The sequence below is a fragment of the Bidens hawaiensis genome, unplaced genomic scaffold (genome assembly GCF_021521415.1).
Source record: "Bidens hawaiensis isolate Kalapana, Puna unplaced genomic scaffold, B.hawaiensis_p1.1 tig00046852_1, whole genome shotgun sequence".
Classification (NCBI taxonomy): Eukaryota; Viridiplantae; Streptophyta; class Magnoliopsida; order Asterales; family Asteraceae; genus Bidens; species Bidens hawaiensis.
This window is the reverse complement of record NW_027498375.1, coordinates 118394-140100: the sequence shown is the minus strand read 5'-3', so window position 1 is coordinate 140100 and position 21707 is coordinate 118394. Positions and strand designations below refer to the sequence as shown.

The window sequence follows — 21707 nt, the reverse complement described above, 5'->3', positions numbered from 1 at the left end:
GTTCACTGCTGATGAAGTCAAGCTAGTTGTGTTTCAGTTCAACCTTAAAGATCTAGCAAAAGTAGTGGTTCTTATCTCTACCGTCAGCAAGTATCTACATGTGGCAAGATATGGATATGGCTCAACAGTTTTTGGATGAATACTACACTCCACAAAGAACATCCGAGGCTCGAACCTCCATCAGAAATTTTCAGCAAGGGTCTGGTGAGACTTTTCATGAAGCGTTTATGTCACAGCCCCCGATCCCTATACCCCGGGAGGGGAGCCGTGAACGTTGAGCGGTGATATCGATGTTTATTAAAATAATTTGCAGCGGAATATTTTATCAGAACCGTAGTTAGGAAAATTAATCAGAGTTATAAAAACACCATAATTCTTATTTCATAAACTGGGATAAAACCCATTTTTATGCAAACATAAGTTTTATAGGGATAAACCCTAATTTACAAAACACCTTTCTTTATTCTGGTGACAAGCCACTTATTTAAGCTGGAAGCCCGCAGGCATCATTCCTTTGTCTCTAACAAGTCACCTGAAACATGTTTAAAAATATTTGATCAGCAGGAAATATTGGTGAATACATTCATTTATAAATGGCACATTTTACAGTTACAGCATTAAAATGTTTTTACATCTACCTGCTTACAAATTACCGAAAGGTACTTGTCACTTGACCCTATCTGTGACTGTGGTCATATTACTTATTGGCTAACACTTGTCCAATAAGTAACGTGTAATAGCGCAATAGGCAAGCCTTGTATACAAAACCCCACAATACCAGTAGTAACCATCCCGTAAGTCTACAGAGACTTAATCACTGTAATGTAGTTTAAATCCTTTGAAAATATTTAAACCATCTGTCATGAGTTTAATGGATTTAGAAAAGCATCATGACAGCATTGAAAAATCAGTTGTCTCACACAAATGTGAGTTGTGCAAAAACTCGAATGTCTCACCTTGCAAGTTTATATTTATCAAGCTTTCTGATGTTAAGCACCTAGATTAAGCACAATGTAGTATAACTATATTAGTATAAACCCATAATTATGACGCTAATCACGAGACATGAAACTTTACACGATGGCACAATGTCATACCTTGGTTAGGTAGAGCTTTTGGATTCGTGGTATAAAAGTTCCTTTCGATCGGAGAGGTACCGTTACAATTACTTGGTATAATACTATCCTTATATAAGAAAATTTTAGAGAAAGATCAAGAGTTTTTGAACGATTTGTGCAGTCCAGGATGCCTCCCTATTTATAATTGGATTTGAGCATCTTCGCGTATCGCGAAGTGCAAAGTGCGCCATCAAAGCGCCACATTGCGCCCATCGCACTTCGCCCGAGCCCGTGCGCATGCGCTTCGGGTGCGAACTAGGACTAGGGAGAGTGGTTGTTCACATAAGAATATTATCATGTGAACTCTCTTCCTTATAAAGAGCTTACAAGTTTTGTAATCTAGCGATGTGGGACAAGAGTTAGAAATCCTATTTATACCATGGTGGAAGCCTTCCATTTTCTTTCCTCCACCAATGTGGGATGGAATTTTTCCTTTATATTTTCCATTCTTCCTTTTACTTCTTCTCTTTTCTTTCTCATTTCTTCATTTCTTTCTTTGATTATTTTAGTCTTTAGTACGGCTTGTTATAGTTTACAAGATTCAAGAGGTTGTTGACAACTTGTCCGCATCCCGGGATTGCATTGTGGGAGTTGATTAAGGCGTTTCATGACGGGTTATCATGTGATGATGTTCGTGATCTTCAGTCGACCACATCGTTTTCGACTAATGATGAGAATGAAAACTGGCAACACTTAGAGAGGCATGCCAGGAACTCGAAGAGGCAAGCTCATCGAATTGCATGATAAAATGGGCGGTTGTGAAAATCGTGGATAGTGGTGAGTCGGATGATCGCCTGGCTACGTTGGAGAGAAAGTTGGATCAATTGATGGGTGTGGGAGTGAAAGAGAAAGGTAAGTTAGGAAAGACATATCCAGTTTGCGAGGGCTGTGGTGGAATAAGCAATGTAGTGGCTACTTGTGGGGTTGTGTTGGAAGACGAAGAAAAATAGGAAGAAGAGGAGGTGAACTTTGTTCAGGGTGAAAAGAGGAACAATAATAATATGAATTCAAACACCTATCACCCGGGCCTCCAAAACCACCCCAATTTCAGCTATGGAAACCCGAACACGCAGCAAAACCCGAACTTTCAAGGTAATTCCCAAAAAGCAGGTTATCAGTCAAATCAGCGTCAATATGGGAACGAGAGGGGAAGCGGTCAAAGCGGGTATAATCCAAGAGAGTCGGGGGGTTACAACAAGAGTTATCAGAAGAGCTATCAGCCGGGTCAGCAAAATCAAGGGGCAGCACAAGGTCAAGGGAGTTCTTCGGGTAACAATGAGGAGTCGATTAAGAACGTGATGGATTTTCTGAAGCAGATGAAGACAGACCAGGAGGCTCAGAATAAAAGCGTGAATCAGAGATTAAAGCTCCAAGAGAAGGCCAATGCTGCGAGAAATAAACAGGTGAGCCAGCTAGTAAAAGAAGTGGCTAGTTTGAAGAGAAATCCATCTAAGCTACCAAGTGACACATTGAAGAATCCGAGTCATCAGAGTAGCAGCTCTTCGAATGGTAAGAATGCCCATGTCAGCCAGGTAAGTACCCTTAGGAGAGGTAAGATATATAATAATGGGGTAGCTCCACCGCCTTTGGTTGAAGGAGAGGTGGAGGACTTTGGGGAAGATGGGAAAAGTGACGATGAGGTTGAAATTGAACCGAAAACTAAATCAAATCAAACAAATAAATATAAAATTGAAACTAAAACTAAGACGGGAACACCAACCGCCAAGGAGACGGGTTCAACAAGTAAAACCATTCCGTTCCCTCAGGCATTGGTGAACCTGAGACTTCATCGACACTTAGAAAGAGGGGCCCACAGCAGAAGGAAATGTGGGAAATATTTAAACAAGTAAAAGTTAATTTACCCCTCATAGATGCAATTAAACAGGTCCCTGTATATGCTAAATATTTGAAAGACTTGTGTACTCAAAAACGAACTCACAAGTTGCCCAAACAAGTTGACTTAACTGCAAATGTGAGTTCAGTTTTGACGGGTATCCTCCCACCCAAGCTACAAGATCCGGGAACGCCTATTATACCCATTTAAGTGGGCAATTTTAAAATGACTAGAGCGTTGTTAGATCTTGGGGCTGGGGTGAGTATTCTCCCAGGAAGCTTGTATGACCAATACGACTTTGGTCCACGTAGAAAAGCCGACACCACCGTGGTATTGGCCGATTTGACACTTAAGCTTCCTAGGGGAATCGTGACCAATGTGATTGTGATGATAGAAGATTTCTATTACCCGGTTGACTTCTTGGTTCTAGACTACGTGACAGTTGACCTAAAACGGAAACCGAACGTGATTCTCGGTCGTCCCTTTTTGGCCACAGCGAATGCTTTAATAAACTGTAGAACTGAGGTAGTGGACATGGCTTTGGGTAATAAGAATCTTAGGCTTAATGTGTTTTCAAACGTGTCTAACCCTCTGGTGAGTGACGAATGCTTCGAGGCTGAAGTCATTGACGGGTTGAACCCTCACGGAAGTGGGGATAATGCCACAGAGGAGTGTGCTATTTGTTACAGGAAAGCAGTTGAGCACGTCTTACAGTTGCAAGAAGAAGAGAAATAAGTGGAGTTATATGCGGCAAGTATTGAGAAACCGCCATGGTCTCAGCAAGTAGAGCGGTTGCCCGATACGATCGATTCAAAGTTGAAACAATCATTGGAGAGTCCGCCGGCTGTTGAATTGAAGGAGCTCCCGAAACACCTGAAAGACGTGTTTTTGGGAGAGGGAGATACTTTACCGGCTATCATCGCTGCAAATTTGGAAGATGAGCAAGAGAAGGCATTGGTGGAAGTCTTGAGAGAGCATAAGGCGGCGATTGGTTGGACGATAGCAGATTTGAGAGGGATCAGCCCATCCATTGTCATGCATAAGATCATCACCAATCCCAAGGCAAAACCCGCTCATGATGCACAAAGAAGGTTGAATCCAAACATGTGGGAGGTAGTGAAGAAGGAGGTTTTGAAGTGGTTGGACGCGGGCATTATTTTTCCAATCTCAGACAGCACATGGGTAAGTCCAACAAAAACAGTTCCGAAAAAGGCGGGTATTCAGATAACCCGTAACGAGAAAGGTAAGGAAATTGTCACACCCCAACCTAAGGCGGAAATGCCGGGGCATGATCCGATTGCTCACAGCTCGAAGATACTATCATAATTATAAATGACAATATCTAATTAATTATTTTAATTCAAATATTCATACACGTTTACAAACATTACAAAACAATTCAAATAAATGATGATTTAACGATCGTCTTCATTATAACCTATGGTCTTGTCTAAATATCCATGCATCAATCTAAGCAACCTGCATATGCGTAGAAAATGGAGTTTGTCAACAACACATGTTGAGTGGGATGATCACCAATTTTGAAACATTAAATAATAGCATATATATATAGTTGATAAATGATAAATGATAAATGCGCAAACCAACCATGTGATAATAATCAATCAAATCATAACAAACATGCATATAACCAAATCGTGTGTGCCAAAGAAATCGTTGCCAAGCGAATCGGGCATTGATTTCAATACTAAGATTGTCGTTTTACCTTTGCCAAGCGAATCGAGCTCCGGTTACTAAGACGAGCGTATGATCATACTAATGAGAACCCTATACAAAAGGGGATATGTTGGACCTCTCCGAAACGTTATCAAGTAAACAATTAAACATGTAGCAATTAACAAATAGCATTCAACTGATATTCACACAATAATTATGTGTGCGATTTTGAGTATATATATAGCATAGAAAATAGAGTAAGTACGCATATGTCCCCAAAACATTTGAAAACAGTGTATAAAAAGGGGAATGATCAAACTCACCTGATCGATTAAGCCAAATGGAAACGAATACGACAAGAACGATAATCACACTTCTCGAGAATTACCAACAAAAATCCTAATTAAATGATATGATGAGTGAATTATAATGATATAATCTGTATAACGAACTTAAGATTTCGAGGTGATTTGAGTTACAATTTTGTTTGGTATGTTATGGATTGAACGATTGATCTCTACGGATTATTGTTATCATTTAATTATAAAATCATTGTTTAATGTATAACTGAACTTATAAATTATTAATTTGAATAAATATAAGTTGAGAGCTATTATAATAATAATCATTTTAAATATATAATTATAATAAAATTTATATCCTAAAATCGTTAACGAGACTTGATGGCAAAAATATATTAACGTATTTAATATGTTTACTATAACTTTGTTAAAAACAAATAATACATATCTAGTAAATATGAGCAAATCTTATAAAAACGTCTTTTGCAACGAGAAACATCAATCTTTAATGTCTGGTTTTAATAAATTGATATTGGTTCATTATTAATAATAAGGTACATACATACATATATATATACATACATACATATATATATACATACATACATATATATATATATATATATATATATATATATACGAAAACTAGTAACGAGATTATTTGACACGAAAAGTTTTAACTTTTATAATTGTCGATTTTAAAGAAAATATTGTTTACTGTATATTTTATATTAATTATAATGTATAAATCATTAAAATAAGCTAAAAATAATAATAACAAAAACAGGGGTGATCTGGGACTTGAATCCGCGTTGGACAGCCGGCCAGAGTCTTAACACACACACACACCAGCCAACTGAACTGGTGTGTCAGTTGATTAAGGATTGTAAATGCTTATTTATATACAGAACAAGAAAAACCCAATTTTGATTTATATTAATCACGTGTATAACCGATCCAACAGTACCGGCAAGGAAGGACGACGAAACGGGTATCTTCAGACTTCGATAATCCAATTAAACATAGGGGTTTGATAGGCGCTGGTCTTAGGGGTGTACAGACGAGGTTAATTGCATTATGATCAAACCTAAGTTTTATAATAGATTTTAGGGTTAGTCGGTTTCATAATATATCAATACACGTTTGATTTGATTTTGTTTCTTAATTAATTATGTTGGTTAGGCCGAGAATGGTAAGAGTAATCAAAAACTTGATTCAATTCCTAACATAGATCGTTAATTTAGGCTCAAGTTAACCATACGGGTCATGGACATGGGTTGCGGATACGGGTCATGGGTTTGGGTAAATGGTTTATAAAGATAATATATGAAAATTGCATTTTAGTCCTTGGGGATTTGAGATGGGAACAATGGTGGATTAAAGTTTATATTCGGGTTAAAAACGTACACTTTTGAAAGTTAAATTTATTTAAATAATTATAGAAATTCCTCAATAAACGTGATACCTTTTTAGTGTAAAAATTTCCCGATCATAAAACGGGTTGAGTAACGGATATAAATTTGTATGTGAAAAACCCGAGTTGTTACAGAAATCGCCACCCGACCGGTAACCGGGTGGCGGATTTGTGTTGATTACAGAAAGCTGAATGCGGCAACATCTAAGGACCATTTTCCCTTGCCGTTCATTGACCAGATCATCAAGAAACTTGCAAGTCAGAAGTTTTTTTGTTCTCTAGATGGCTATTCGGGGTACAATCAGATTGCTATTCACCCCGATAACCAACATAAGACCACTTTCACGTGTCCATATAGCACTTTCGCATTTAGGCGAATGCCTTTTGGTTTGTGTAATGCCCCGGCCACCTTTCAAAGGTGTATGATGAGTATCTTTTCAGATATGGTCGGGGATTCACTCGAGATTTTTATGGACGACTTTTCGATTTTTGGATCATCTTTTGAAAAATTCTTAAATGAACTAACTAAAGTTTTAAAAAGATGCGTGGAAACGAATTTGGTCTTAAGTTGGGAAAAGAGCCACTTTATGGTTCAAGAGGGGACGGTTTTGGGACATGTCATATGATATGGTCTCAATTATACATATTATTATATAAATATTCTCTATACTTTTGAGTGCTTTTGAACCAAGGTTTTACTGAATATTATTATTATATGGTTCATGTGTGAGTTTAATGGTTTCAAGAGACAATGAGCTAAAATACGTAATTTCACTATGAGACCGATGATTGAAAAGTTTAACATAATTTCTAATAATAGTAGTATTAAAAATATTAGTATTGAATAATAATAATAATAATAATAATAATAATAATAATAATAATAATGAGATGCTAGTATAGTAAATAGAAAAAAGAAAAAGAAAAAAAATAAAAAGAATCTACTGATTGGAAAACGTAAGAATCAAGATTAAGAATATATTATTATGTTTATTAATAGATACCATATATATGTAGGTAGCTAAGGTCAGGGAAGATCCGAAAAAGAAATCCACATTTAAGAGCATTCTTATCCCCTCCATCATCTTTATCCCTATAATTTAACAAAAAATCACTACTTTTTAAAATTTACCTTTCATTTTAGATAACACCTCACATCCTATCCTCTAAATCTATCTCTATATTATTTTTTTATTAATTTTTCTCTTTCTACTCACTTACAATATTAACTACTTGCTATTTTGTCATATTATATTCTTCTTTTAAAAAGTTTCTAAATATTTAGAAAAATCGAATTAAACATTAAACGAACCAAAGCTCGGCTCAAACTCGTGAAGTATTCTTAACCAAACATTATAATCAATATATGGGTTTAAAATGATATAAGCTATCTATTTATAATTTATAGTAGTCTAAATTTCCATTTATACACTATATGACTGATAAAAAAATATGGAAGTTATATACAAGTGAAAATGGCAACTGACTATGTTTTAACGATTAAAAAAAGGAAAAACAAGTTTGACTATTGAACATCTAGAGAAGCATTACAAAAGCATTAATCAGTCAAACAAAAAGATTAACAAAAGCAATAAATTGTTGGTCGGGCCGGGTCGTATCCGTTGCACACTCCTAACACATTACAAGCAAATGACCCAAATAGATGCAAATTAAAACAAAAGTTGAGCTAATAAGTTATGTTCTTACATAAATAATTCTAATGATCATCACATAGCATGCTTCTAACTCAAACCAATAACATTCACGAAATAATAAAATATAACGCGATATCGTTTATTGTTGAGAATAGAGTAGCCATTGATGTTCAACTAGATCTTCTTGAATTTGATGACGAGCCGAGTTATCTCTAATACGAAGATGACGTTCAATGAAGTCCATAAACTCACATGTATGAGTGCGCGACAATTCAGGGAGATCATCATCAAGTTGATCATACTCCATATTAAGATCGTCACCATCATCACGTTCATCTTCAATGATCATATTATGAAGAATAACACATGCTTTCATTATATTTTTTTAGGACACTCACTTTGAACATTCGTGAAGGTCCTCGAATGATTGCAAATCGTTGTTGAAGTACTCCAAACGCTCGCTCGACATCTTTTCTTACAGATTCTTGTGCTTTTGCGAAATGTTTGTGCTTGTTCCCTCTTGGTGCTGGAATCGTCTTTACAAAAGTTTGCCACTTAGGATAAATGCCATCTGCAAGGTAATACCCCATAGTATAGTCGTTGCCATTAACTGTGTAATTGACTGGAGGAGCACGCCCTTGCGCAAGTTCCATGAAAATGAAAGACCTCTCTAGCACGTTAATGTCGTTATGTGAACCGGGCATGCCAAAAAATGCATGCCATATCCAGAGATCATATGAGGCAACCGCCTCTAAAATAATAGTAGGTTCACGAATGTGGCCAGAGTACATACCTTTCCATGCTGTGGGACAATTTTTCCACTTCCAATGCATGCAGTCGATGCTTCCGAGCATTCCAGGGAATCCTCGTTGATCCGCAACAGCAAGCAATCGAGTAATATCATTGGTGTTTGGTGAACGTAGATATTCAGTTGAAAAGATATTTACTATCGTCTCACAGAATTTTTTGAGGCTCTCCATTGCGGTGCTCTCACCAATGCTTATGTATTCGTCCATAAAATCTGCGGTAACCCCATATGCCATTACAGTTATCTTTTGCATAGAAGATAAACCGAGTCTTCCGACATTATCTCTTCTTTGGACAAAGTATGGCTCGTGAGTCACTACCTCATTTAGATTACGGAGAAATAAAGGACGACGCATACGAAATCTTCGTCGAAATAGATCTGCAGGATATATGGGATTTTCTGCAAAATAATCACGATATAGACGCTGATGTCCCTGAATATGATTACGCCGAATAAACCTACGACGCTTGCGAATACATTGTCCTTTGCCATCTTCGTTAAGATCAACATCACTATCATCTTCAGAAGATATGTATGTTAACAATTTGCGAAAGAATGTACGACGCATGTGATCAAATATGCAATTAACTCAACCTGTCAAAATATATACGAGTTTTATCAACCTTGCTTTTTTTTACTCTCATATCAATCCAAACACATAACATAAAACAATAAATGAATGTGTTCTCTTATCTATTATAAATACCAAATTACTACAAGCTCAAATAGTAGACAATTATGTATGTTCCGTGAGGGCAAATCAGTAGATTTGCATTAGATCAGAAAGCCAAATTTGGCATTTCAGCACTCAGCAGCCCATAAAAAGTAAACCAAACCTTTTTTTAAAAAAAAAGTTCACAGCACTTTATTTTAAAAAAATGCCATCCCTCAAAATCACCAACAAAACATATCATCAAACCCAAAATCTTTATCCATCAAGCAAGCAAGGAACTTAATTTGTTAATAAATTCCCAAACTACCCTTCCACACCTTCATAACTGGAAGTGATTTCCAGTTAACCAATTAACCATTCATTGATTGGTCAACCAATTAACCATTCATCTCTGCTGAAACAGAGGTTGAAGAAAGCAGGGGATCATTCATAAAATTAAAGATCGAATCGAAATGTTTGGTTACAATGTAATCATCAAACAATTGATGGATGATATTCAAGTTGTTGGATCATTGACATGGTCCCACCTAGTGCTGGTTACCAATCCCAACTCATATAGTAACAAATTCAAACCTTCAAATTATCAACTTCAACATAAAAACAAATAAAATGATCAAAACTAAAATCGCTTTTTGTATACAACTCTAAGCATCTACAAACCCTAAACCCTAATCATGAACCAAATTACAATCCATCAACAAACACCAATAAACCCAAATTACTATCCAAGAACATGGAACCAGAACATCTACAAACCCTAATTAACATCTCTTATCATGCCGGCATATTTGTAAGAACACCTCCAAATCATACTAATAGTTTTAATCCTACAATAAACATATTGAAACTGAGAGATGGAGAGAGTACCTGCTGTAGCTTTTGTCGATGAACAAAGATTTCTTTGATTTAGGTTTTGCCACCGATTTGTTTCATAGGGAAAGAAGCAAAAAAGGAGAAAGTAGATTAACCTACTTCAGAGTAAGAGGGAAAGGAAGATGGGCGGGAGATGATGAAATTGGCGGGTGAAAGTCCAGGAGTTGAGATAGGGAGGGATACAGTAGCTTTTTATAAATAAAGAGTTACTGTAGCATATTTTTATAAATTAGAGATAGGGTATATGAATAGGGGATTGGATGAAGTGAGGAATTGAAATATTTTTTTAAAATTTAAAGATAGGGGGTGTTTTAATGGATGGAATGAGAATGCTCTAACATTATTATCTTTCTTGAAGGTCACGGATATAAAAGAAGCCGCCATGCTATATTGTTATAAGAAGATCATCATTATTGTTTGAGAGGAGAAGCTTTCAGACGAAAAAAGAGAAAAAATCCCCACGTACGAAAGAAGGCTGCTACTGGTGATTTAGAGAGAAGATAAAAAGCCTTCTGTTCAACTAGATAGTGTCCGGGTTCAACACCGACTCATCCAAGAATCATTATTATTTGGTTTGAATCCATTATTTTCGTCACGAATTTATTGTTTAAACCTATTTACTTTCTTTTGTTCTTGAGTATGGTTGTTGGCTAAACCCTTAGACCGCCTAGGGTTATGATAAACCTACTTTGATGTTTTGATTTGACTTGGGATTTATTTATTGTTATGGTTTTTATGGTTTATTAAAACATTTATTTATAATTAATCGATGCATATGGATATTTAGGATTGTTTGATGAGTTTTATTCCATAGCATTCCTTGATTATTGTTTGTCATATGATAGGGTGCTATTAGATCAATTACTTTGTGTTCTTGATTATTTTATGGTTGATTTCATGATAAGATCATAGAAATAATATTGTCAAATAAACCTAAGTGTGCTGCTAACCTAAAATCTAGAAAGTGCTAGGTTATTGATAGATATTTATTATTTAATCTTGTTAGATTTAGTTCTTCGTAAGAGTCCGTCTAGGGTTGATTATTTATTATTGTCTATTAAATCAATTAAATATTTTAAATTGCCTTTGATTTCCGTGCTGTAAGGTAGGATTTCGTATAAAGGAACTAGATCATAATTAATTAGGTGACCGTACGGGAACTTGATTTTTAATACTAGTGTGCGTTAAAACTTGTTAGAAACCCATAGGTGTCTCTTGAGAAGGGTCAGGGGTCCTGTTTGGGTTTTCTTTTAAGTGTCTATTTTACGATCCCAGTCCATAACTAAATATTTTCCCGGGTTAAGTCATAACTGAAATTTAGGGGATTCTAGCCTAGGTAATTTTCTCATCATCATCATCTTATTTTCACAACAAAATTTGTTTTCGTTTAAATTACTTATTTTCTTAATTAGTTTTTAATTATAGTATTAAATTAGTTTTTTAAATAAAAACCCCCGAAATAAATATAATTAATTAGTCGTGTTTTGTAGTCGAGTCTAATTAGCTAATAAACGTAATTTAGAGAGTCTCGTGGGTTCGATATCCGGACTTACTTAGCTTTGCTAGAGTCGATTGGTTCACTTGCCGGTTAGTAGTTTAGTCGAGTTTTAGAGAGTCTAGGGTATTACTTAGTGTTTATTTTTAGTTAATTTAGTTAATAAATATTAAACTACTTTTAGCACATCATCATCTCAAGTAGGGGGATTGAGGTTGACCGGGCGAAAATCCAAGTAATATCTAATTTACCACCGCCTGCTAATATAAAAGGGATAAGGGCATTTTTGGGTCATGCCGGTTTTTACCGACGGTTCATTAAGAATTTTAGCGTTATATCTAAACCGTTGTATAACTTGTTGTTAAAAGATGTGCCATTTGTTTTCAACGAAGAATATCTTAATGCATTTAATGTACTAAAAAATAAATTGGTTGAAGCCCCGATCTTATTGTCACCTGATTGGTCACTCCAATTTGAGATTATGTGTGACGCAAGTGATTATGCGGTCGGGGCCGTGTTGAGTCAACGGGTGGATAAGAAGCCCGTTACCATATACTACGTAAGCAAAACCCTTTCCGATGCTCAAATTAATTATACCACTATGGAAAAGGAGTTGCTCACGGTAGTATATGCACTTGATAAGTTTCGATCTTACATTTGTGGGAGCAAGGTTATTGTTTTTTCAGATCACATCGCAGTCAAGTATTTGATGGAGAAGAAGGACGCGAAGCCGCGCTTGATCACGTGAATTTTACTGCTCCAAGAGTTTGATGTGGAGATCCGCGACAAGAAAGAAAGCGAGAACGTGGTAGCAGATCACTTATCGAGACTTATGGGACAAGAAGAAGAGGAGAAAGACTGTCTTTCCCGAATGAGCAATTGTTTTCTGTTTCAACTTTGCCATGGTAGTCTGACATTATTAATTTTCTTATGGCAGATACAATTCTGGAGTTTTGGCCAAAGAAGAAGAAGCAGCACTTCCTCTCGCAGGTGAAGCACTATGCATGGAAGATCCAGATTTGTTCAGAGTTGGAGCGGATCAAGTGATGAGGCGGTGCATACCGGAGGAAGAGATGTGGAGTGTTCTGTATCATGCCCATTCATCACCTTGTGGAGGCCATTTCAGTGTCCAGAAGACAGGACATCGAGTGCTTGCATGCGTGTTCTATTGGCCTACCATATTCAAGGATGCTGCAGCGTTTGTCAAGAATTGTGTTAGATGTCAACAGATGGGGGGTATTTCAAAGAGGGACGAGATGCCCATGCAACCAATCCTCGTTGTCGACATCTTTGATGTTTGGGGGATTGATTTCATGGGCCCGTTTCCTAATTCTTTCGGTAATCTTTATATCTTGGTGGCGGTCGATTATGTGTCTAAATGGGTAGAAGCAATCGCCACCAAGACGAATGACCATACCGTTGTTTGTAAGTTTGTCCAGTCTAATATTTTTTCACGTTTTGGTGTCTGCCGCGTTATCATTAGTGATGGGGGTTCACATTTCAAAAACTTTAACTTTGGCAAATGATGTAACACAAAGTGTACATCTTATTACATCGAATTATCTTCATATTTATCCCGAACTCTATGTAAATTCATTATTTTAGGTACTTATTTGAGTTATTTGTGAATTTGCAGGTCCGGGCGCCCACCCGACAAAGAAAACACGAAAAGATGGCGTTTCGGAGGCAAAAACAGCAAACTGCCAGACCTGCACGCCCATGCCAGCCCGTGCATGGGACCGTGCCAACCAGGAAATGTGCCAGTCCAAGCCAGTGCATGATCTAATGCTGAAAAAAGTCAAAATAACCAGTCCGTGCCAGAACAGAGAAATCTGACTTTTTGGTCAGATTAAAGCCAATGGTTGACTTTCCACAAATAAGCACGGCCGTGCGGGCCCGTGCACCTGCCTATGCCAGACGTCCAGAATGCATAAATACACCTCCATTATCCTCATTTCAAGGGGGGAGCCTTAGGGGAATTCTCTTAACTTGCTGGAAAATTCTTGTGTGTTTGCTAGAGAGAATTCAAGGCTTCCATCTTGTATGATCATCTTTGCAAGTAGCATTCATCATTCATCTTAGTTTGCAATTTCTTGTTCTTAACAATTCTCTGTAAGACTACTTTGATTTTGTTTGTTGTATCAAGCCTTATGGGCTAATACTTTTGTTACTTAGATTATGTTGAAACTTCTACTTATGTGATATTTTATCTATGCATGATTTTGGCAAGTTGGTGTTCTTCAAGTTTATGATATGTTCTTGAATAGAGTTTAATGGTTGAATGCTTGTTTTAATTCCTAGTCTTGTTAGTTTGATAGATACTTGGCCATAATATGTTAGAAAACTATGTGTTGAGTATTTGTTTATGGACTTAACTTGTGTATGCATACTTTGTTCATATCACTAAGTTAGAAATGACTAGTGGAAATTAACTTGGTTATGAATTTTAACAAGCATGAAACCTATCACTTGATATTGGAAAATTGTATGGTGATAACATGATTCTTTGAGTTGGTTGATGTTTGCTAGAGATTAAGGCCATAATCCTTAGTGTATATTTTGCTAATTTAAAAGATTCATGTGTTTAACTAGTGTTCTTGAACTTGTCTATTTTACATGATTTTAGGTGGTTAGTTTGTTGTTTTCATGCTAGCTTTCCTTTAATTATGAGATTAGGGAGTTTTGACAAACTTACTAATCTATGGTTATTATCTTGAAAAACACCCATCATGATGCTTGTTGTTAGTATTAGGTTGCTTTGATTGGAATTTGATATTAATGCATAATTCATGATGTTTGCCATAATCATTGTCATTTTATCACTAAGTTTAAGTGGATGCATAGTGTAAGTAGCTTTGTTTGGATTGATTATTAGTTGTATTTTATTTGCTTTATCATTGTTGAATGCTAGTTTAGTTACTTGAAAAATTACTTGGATTGTTTGTTTGGTTAAATTATTTACAAATATTTAGTATCAAAAGTTAGCCGTGTCCATGGATTGACACTCGGTTCTTGCCGATAATTTGCTACAAACAATAGGTACACTTGCCTTTCGTGTGTGGTTTGGTTGTTGGTGAAAACCATTTTTTTTTAAAACCCAATTTGTGTGGAACTTTTATCCAAATTTATATATATATTCACACACGGCAGCAAACTACTTAAACGGTATGGCGTAAACCACCGTATTGCCAGTCCATATCACCCTCAAACGAGTGGGCAGGTGGAGGTTTCTAATAGGCAAATCAAAGAGATTTTACAAGCAACGGCAAGGCCCGATCGGAAGGATTGGTAAAATAAACTAAATGATGCCTTATGGGCTTACCGGAACGCTTATAAAACGCCTATTGGAACCACCCCTTATCGGTTGGTTTACGGAAAAGGTTGTCATTTACCTGTCGAGCTAGCCCATTGTGCGCTATGGGCAGTTAAGAATATTAATCAAGACTATGAGTGTGCAGGTAAACAAAAAAAGTTGAACATATGCGAGTTGGAAGAGTTGAGAGATGAAGCTTATGAATGTGCATCCGCATATAAAGACAAAATGAAGAGAGTTCACGATGCGAAGCTTAGAAGAAGGACATTCGAGGAGGGGCAACGAGTGTGGTTGTACAACTCGAGATTGAAGCTTTTTCTGGGCAAATTAAAGAGTAAGTGGACGGGGCCTTATCAGTTAAGAGAGTTGGAAAATTCAGTGAAGTTGAGATCGAAGATTTTGATGATCATCTGAGACAAGTGGTGAATGGTCATCGGTTGAAGCCCTATTTGGAGGATGCGGATTTGAACAAAGAGATACATGAGTCGGAGGTTTGCTTTTTGGCGGCCGAACCAACTTATTCAGTTGATTGAGGAACCAAGGAATGTCGAGCTGTAGACATTCAATTCAGCGCTAACCGGCATTTGTAAGTTGTATTTTTTGTATATTGAGTCTAGTTAGCTAAGAATTTTCCTCAAATCGTGCAGTGTAGAGCAAGAATCGAGTGTGGGGAAGCGACACGATGATTAGCGTTGGAGAGGCATTGGTAAGCACATGTGTCACTAGAGGGAGCCCCATGTACGTAGGTGATTGGTATGTAGCGACCAAGCGGGTGGTGGAGGAAATCAGCTCGAATAACACTCAAAAGATTAATATTGTAAAGCTAAAAAAACCGATAAAATTTGTTGCTGAAAAAGTGCATCTTCGCGAAAAGATCAAACGGTCAGTCAAAGTCAACGGTCAAACTTGCATCTTCGCGGATCGCGAAGATGCAAGCTTTTATATCTTCGCGACAAGCGAAGATGCGCGGATCTGACAAAAAATTTTATAAAAATCCGATTTCCCATCCGTTTCACCATATCTTTCTTATCTTTAACCCCATCCACACATCATAATTCCGGCCGCCACCACCCCTGTCACCACCGTCGCCGGCCACCACCATCGTTACCATCACTTTAATTGTTTAATTTCATCATCTTTGACGAATCCGATTGAAAGGTATGTGTTTAATTTTTTTTACAATTGATGTGTTTCTAGTTTGAATGGTGTATCTCAGATTGTTGGGGTTGATGAATGCATGTTATTGGGTGTGTTTTTGGTAAAGATTGATGGGTTTAGTGAATTCGTGGGTAATTGATGTCGGATTTTCTGGGATGGGTTTACTGGATTATTGAAGTTTTGGCCAGATTTTTGGAAATTGTTGTGAAGTTTTTGATGGATGATAGTGCTTTCAAAAGATTTTTGGTCACCGGAATAATTTTCCGACGAGTTTTCAAGTCGAAGTTTGAAAAAGTGTATCAAAAGTTCGTGATTTTGGGTCGGTATTTTTATAGATGTCGGTGATTTTGTGTATTTTTGAATGATGGGAATTTTTTTGGAAAAGGGGTCGTAACAAGTTTTTGAAAAGTAACAAGTATGTGTCGGTTTGTGGAAAAGAATGAATTCCTATTGTTGCCAGTTTGTTGGTTAGTAAAATTGTCAGGTGTGATTCTGTCATGCTGTGTCTTTGCACATGTGGTTTGAGGAATTTATTTTGAGTCTTTTGGTAATTTTAAAAATAATTTTATAAAAAAAATAAAAATAAAAAATAAAAAAAATAAAAGATTTTAAAATTCAAAAATAATTTTTATTATGATTTAGATTATTGGGGGCAACCACGACCGAAAATGCTATACGGTTGTCGCCAGTCATTGTTTTTACATGAACTTATTTGGTATAGTTTTCTACAGATGTCGAGAAAAAGGTCCAAACAACAACAAACGTTTGACTATACTTCTCAGCAGTATACGCGCGTGCCGATCAGATATGCAGTTAATGAGATTGAGGTTTTCGGGGCCGCAGTTGAGGAGATCACTGGGGGAGATGAGGAGGACCACATCATATTACGATTCCTCCCCGGTACTCCAGAATGTGTGATGTTTAGGCGGATTCGTGATATAGAGTTATTCCGACATCGTACGTTTGATTGGGTGGTGTTGGAATCTATTGGGCATGCTCAGAGACTTCATAGTTTGTTACCGGGACGCTGGGCAGATATTTTGAGGTTTGAACATAAGCAGTATGTGAAGCTGGTTTACGAGTTTTACTCCACTTTTATACATAATCCAAAATATTTTGATGAGCCATACACGGTCAGTTTTGCGTTGGGGAGAGAGTTGTTTCAGTTCATGGTGCCCCGGTTTGCTGTGATTGCGGGATTGTATGGGGCACATGAGGTAGATGGTCCCGAGTTTCGGGAGAGTATTCGAGGGTTTACTATGGGGTCGACTGCTTCTCGGCCTCACTAGATTTCGACTACCGATTTGGCTACATTTTGGAGGACTATTGGAGATGGCGAGCATGCGAGTAATGTTGTCCCCTCACAAATTCGGGATCCACTTCACAGGTATCTACATAAGGTAATTGCTTACACATTCGTGGGTCGAAAGTCAGGAAAGGATAAATGTAATAATATTGATTTGATGGGTTTAATGGCCACGGTTGGGGGTATGAATGTGAATCGAGCTACGTTGTTGTTAAGTTCGTTGGCATTGGGAGGCCGTCGAGCATGTGTGGCCACGACTTAGTTGGCATTGGGACCCATGATCACGCGGATGGCTCAGTCATTGGGTGTGTTTGGACATTATCCAGTAGAGCATTTTGAGGAGGGACCGGATACCACTGTTGTAACGCTTGATGATACTCAGAAAGCTGGCATAATGACTTATGGAGATCCACCGCGGATGGCGGATGTGATAACAGAGGGGAGTTCAAGGGGGCAGCGTGTGGAAAGGCCACCTGCCCGACCACGTTAGAGATGACAGCCTAGTCCACCACCAGCACAGCACCCCGAGCCTATGACATTAGACTATATGTTTCAGCAGCAGCTGCAGATGAGGGATGAATTGCACGGGTATCGCGAAGAATTTCGCGATTATAGAGATGAGTCACGGGGCTATTTTAGAACCATGTTTGATCATTGGAATATCCCACTACCGGGTACTTTACAGCCGCCGCCGCCTGCTACTAGTGGTTTTGATATAGGTGGAACTGGGCATGTATATGGAGGAGGATCTGATGGGTATGAATATGGTGGGGCTGGTAGTTATGGTGGAGATGATGGTTATAGTAGTTATGGTCAGTATGGCACGAGTGGATTTTACGGTGCAGGTGTAGGAGGATCAGGAGCAGGTAGAGCTGGTGATGATGATGACCAGGAGGATTCTGATGAGTAGTAGTTGTTGAAGGATGCAGTTGTCCCGATCGATGTTTGGGTCTTATTTTCTGGTTTATTTTATTATGTTTTTATTATCCTATGGGTTGTACTAAGACAATTATTATTTCGCGTATGGGTATTATGGGTGGTTTGGTTGGGACACTTGATTGGATTTATTCTTTTGGGTGGTTGCTTGTGTATATTATTGTTGTAGTTGAACTTTGTGGGTGTAGTTCACTATAAACCCTCATGAGACCATACTCGTCCACCCGGTCTACCGAGGGGTTTAAAGGGCTTGTTGCATACGCTAAATGCAATCGTGATTTCTACGAAAGTGAGTTAGGTCTTTTAACATTTTTACTCATTTAACAAATTTGGTTATGAAATTTATTAATCTCGGTTGGTAATTTAAAATGAATGGTTTTTGCAAACGGTTTAAAAGACCTATCTTTTTAATAATTGTGAGAAGCTTGCTTATACATGTGTGTGAGTTTGCAGATTTTCTTTTGAGAGTTAAGGAGGTAAGGTTCACCGAGAGATCACCGAGGACACGAGAGTTGCACATGAGAGTATTTCTTCTTATCATGTGATTTCGTTTTCATAACCTTATTTTTTTTATTAGTTCTGTGTTAAAAGTGTAATTGTATTTGTGTATAATTTACCACCATCACATTAGGCCCGGTTTTTAAAATTGTCGAAGTGAATTTTAACCTCATCCCTATTTTATGTCTTAAATTTTAAACATTGAGGACAATGTTTCCTCAAGTGTCGGGATGGGGGAGAAATTAAAATTTTAAAAGTGTTCATGTTCCTTGAATTAAGATTTCTTGCATAATTAATGGAAAATGATAGAAAAATCGGGGGTTATTTTTCAAAATTATTATATAATATGAGATAAAGGGGAACACACTTAATTTGGGATGTGTCGGTAGGCTTAGCCTTGAGAATGAAAGGATAGTTTGGTTGCTGACTTAATTGAACTTTAAATGCTTGATTTTTAGTGGGAAACGCCTTCAGGGTTTTGTTTGTTTAGCTAAGCCTGTGTAAGGACTGGAATGAAAGATTAGGCCATACTCAAGCCTTTTTATTAGATTTGATCACAAAAAATATATTTTAATATGAATAGTCTATAGTACAATGGTTGGATAGGCTTAACATTAGAGTATGCTAAATGGCTTGCGATATAAACATAAATGAAAATGCTACTAGTTAAGTGGTTAACACTTCATAGGTGTATGGTTTTATGGTCTTAAATCCTGTATTGATGGGATGCCCCGGGGAACGGAGACCATGGGTCGGTATGCGGTTTATCATCTGGTATGCGTAAATCCTAAATGGATTTATTTATATTAAAAAAGCTTAAAAAGAGCAAACCCGCAGTTTATCTGCCAATTCATAAGTCAATAAGTATGATCACAAAAAATGCTTTCAAAGTACAATTCACTACTGACTTGATCATCCACGCTATTAGTCATATGGGGTCTCCGTGCTCGCGTCTCATTACCATTAAGAAACGGACCACACGGGACACGTCATATGTAAGCTCTACAGATGAATTCGTGCCTACTCACGTATGGTGATGGACTTCGGGGTATTGCTTGATAACGGGGGTATGTCATTGTAGTGGGAGCTATTTACTAGTTGGTTACCTAATTGCACCTTAATCGTATCTAATGGTCATTTTGGTAGACTTTAATACTTAAGTTTGGGTTGTGGTTTGATAAAAATATCTAAGATTTTCTTAGTTATTACATATGGGCTTGAAAAATTGTACAAATGTGCAAAATTTTGATCGTCTAATTTTAAGGTTTAAGTCAAGTTGGGGTGGTCTGGTTCGGTAAAACTATAATGAAGCATGGTAAAGCGGCTTCATGGCTTTGAGGTGTGGGTTCCATTTTAATCATATGAACTAATAAAATTGTCGCACCTTATTTTTCCCGGTAAGTATTAAGGCATGAATTTAAGTGGACAACAATATCGGCAATCGCGGTTTTTGTGTTCTTTGTGCTTAATTAAGATAATCTATGAAGTATTTTGGGAATGATCTCTGATTCTGATTCCATTGCAAAGTCTTTTTCAGGAAGAAAAAGGATAAGTGTGGAGATGTGATGATTGGGTAAAAGTTAGTTTATTTTATATATTAATTAGTTAGTTTTAGTTAAATAATCGAATGAACATTGGTACTTCAAGTATGTTTATGTGTTTTCAGGAACTTGGAAGCTATGGAGCTTAATGAGGATATTTACGGGCTTGGAACGAAGATATAGAAGTGAGAGATTGGAAGTGCACACATCACGAGGCGTTCAAGAAAAGAACATAAATAAAATCTGAAAAATTGCATCTTCGCGATACGCGAAGATGCAGGGGGACAACTTCGCGATACGCGAAGTTGCAAGATTCTGGCCGCGACTATTTTGTCCTTCGTTATACGCGAAGGAGCACGCCTAGCATCTTCGCAATACGCGAAGATGATCAAAGTCGGCAAAAATTAGGGTTTGCCTTATATAAACCCTTTAACCTCCCCATTCGAAAAATGGCGACTTCCAGAGGCAGAAGAGGTTCTCAAGAACGATTTTCAGCCATCCCGAAGCTTCCGGTTCCTCCATTGATCATATGTTCATCAAGATAAGTGCTTTAACGATTATGTCGATGTCCGGCTAGTTGTGTGTGTTCGTTCTAGGCTAAGGTTTTGTGTGAAATACTGTTTTGATCAGATTCTAATGCTTAATGAATATAGCTTGATTAATTTTATATGAATTTATCTTGCTTAGTTGATTATTTGGCTGATTAAAGTTTGTGTTTGCGATTATTGATTTGTGTAACGTTTGTTTGGTTGTTCATCAACATTTAGGGTTAGACTCTTGTGTCATTGAACTATAATCATCAAAGCTTATCATTGAGTTAATTATCCTAGACATAGAATTGGTAATTGTGGTGTCCGGGTTCATTTGTGTCAACAATTCGGTTAAGTTATCGTTTGTCATGATAAATCAAACCATAGGATTAACAATTATTATAGAACCAAAGACGAAAGAATCTGTGATTAATGTATGGAACACATAACCCGAACCTAGAATGAATACTTTTTAATTAATATTGTTTACAAATCTTTTTAAGTAATCATTAGTTTTAATTAAATCTTTTTCTAAAAACCGTTTGACATCGTCTATCCAACTTAGTTTAATAATTA

The 21707-nt window shown here is 37.1% G+C and overlaps 1 protein-coding gene across 1 annotated transcript; it reads right to left on the bottom strand.

Annotated features, from left to right (window-relative positions):
• Window positions 1–8139: 8139 nt before the first annotated feature.
• LOC143596691 (uncharacterized) lies at window positions 8140–9376 on the bottom strand. Its single transcript, XM_077075395.1, has 2 exons — window positions 8395–9376; window positions 8140–8336 (listed from the first exon to the last, which is right to left on the bottom strand). The coding sequence occupies exons 1-2, from the start codon at window positions 9374–9376 to the stop codon at window positions 8140–8142; spliced, it is 1179 nt and encodes a 392-aa protein (XP_076931510.1).
• Window positions 9377–21707: the final 12331 nt, after the last annotated feature.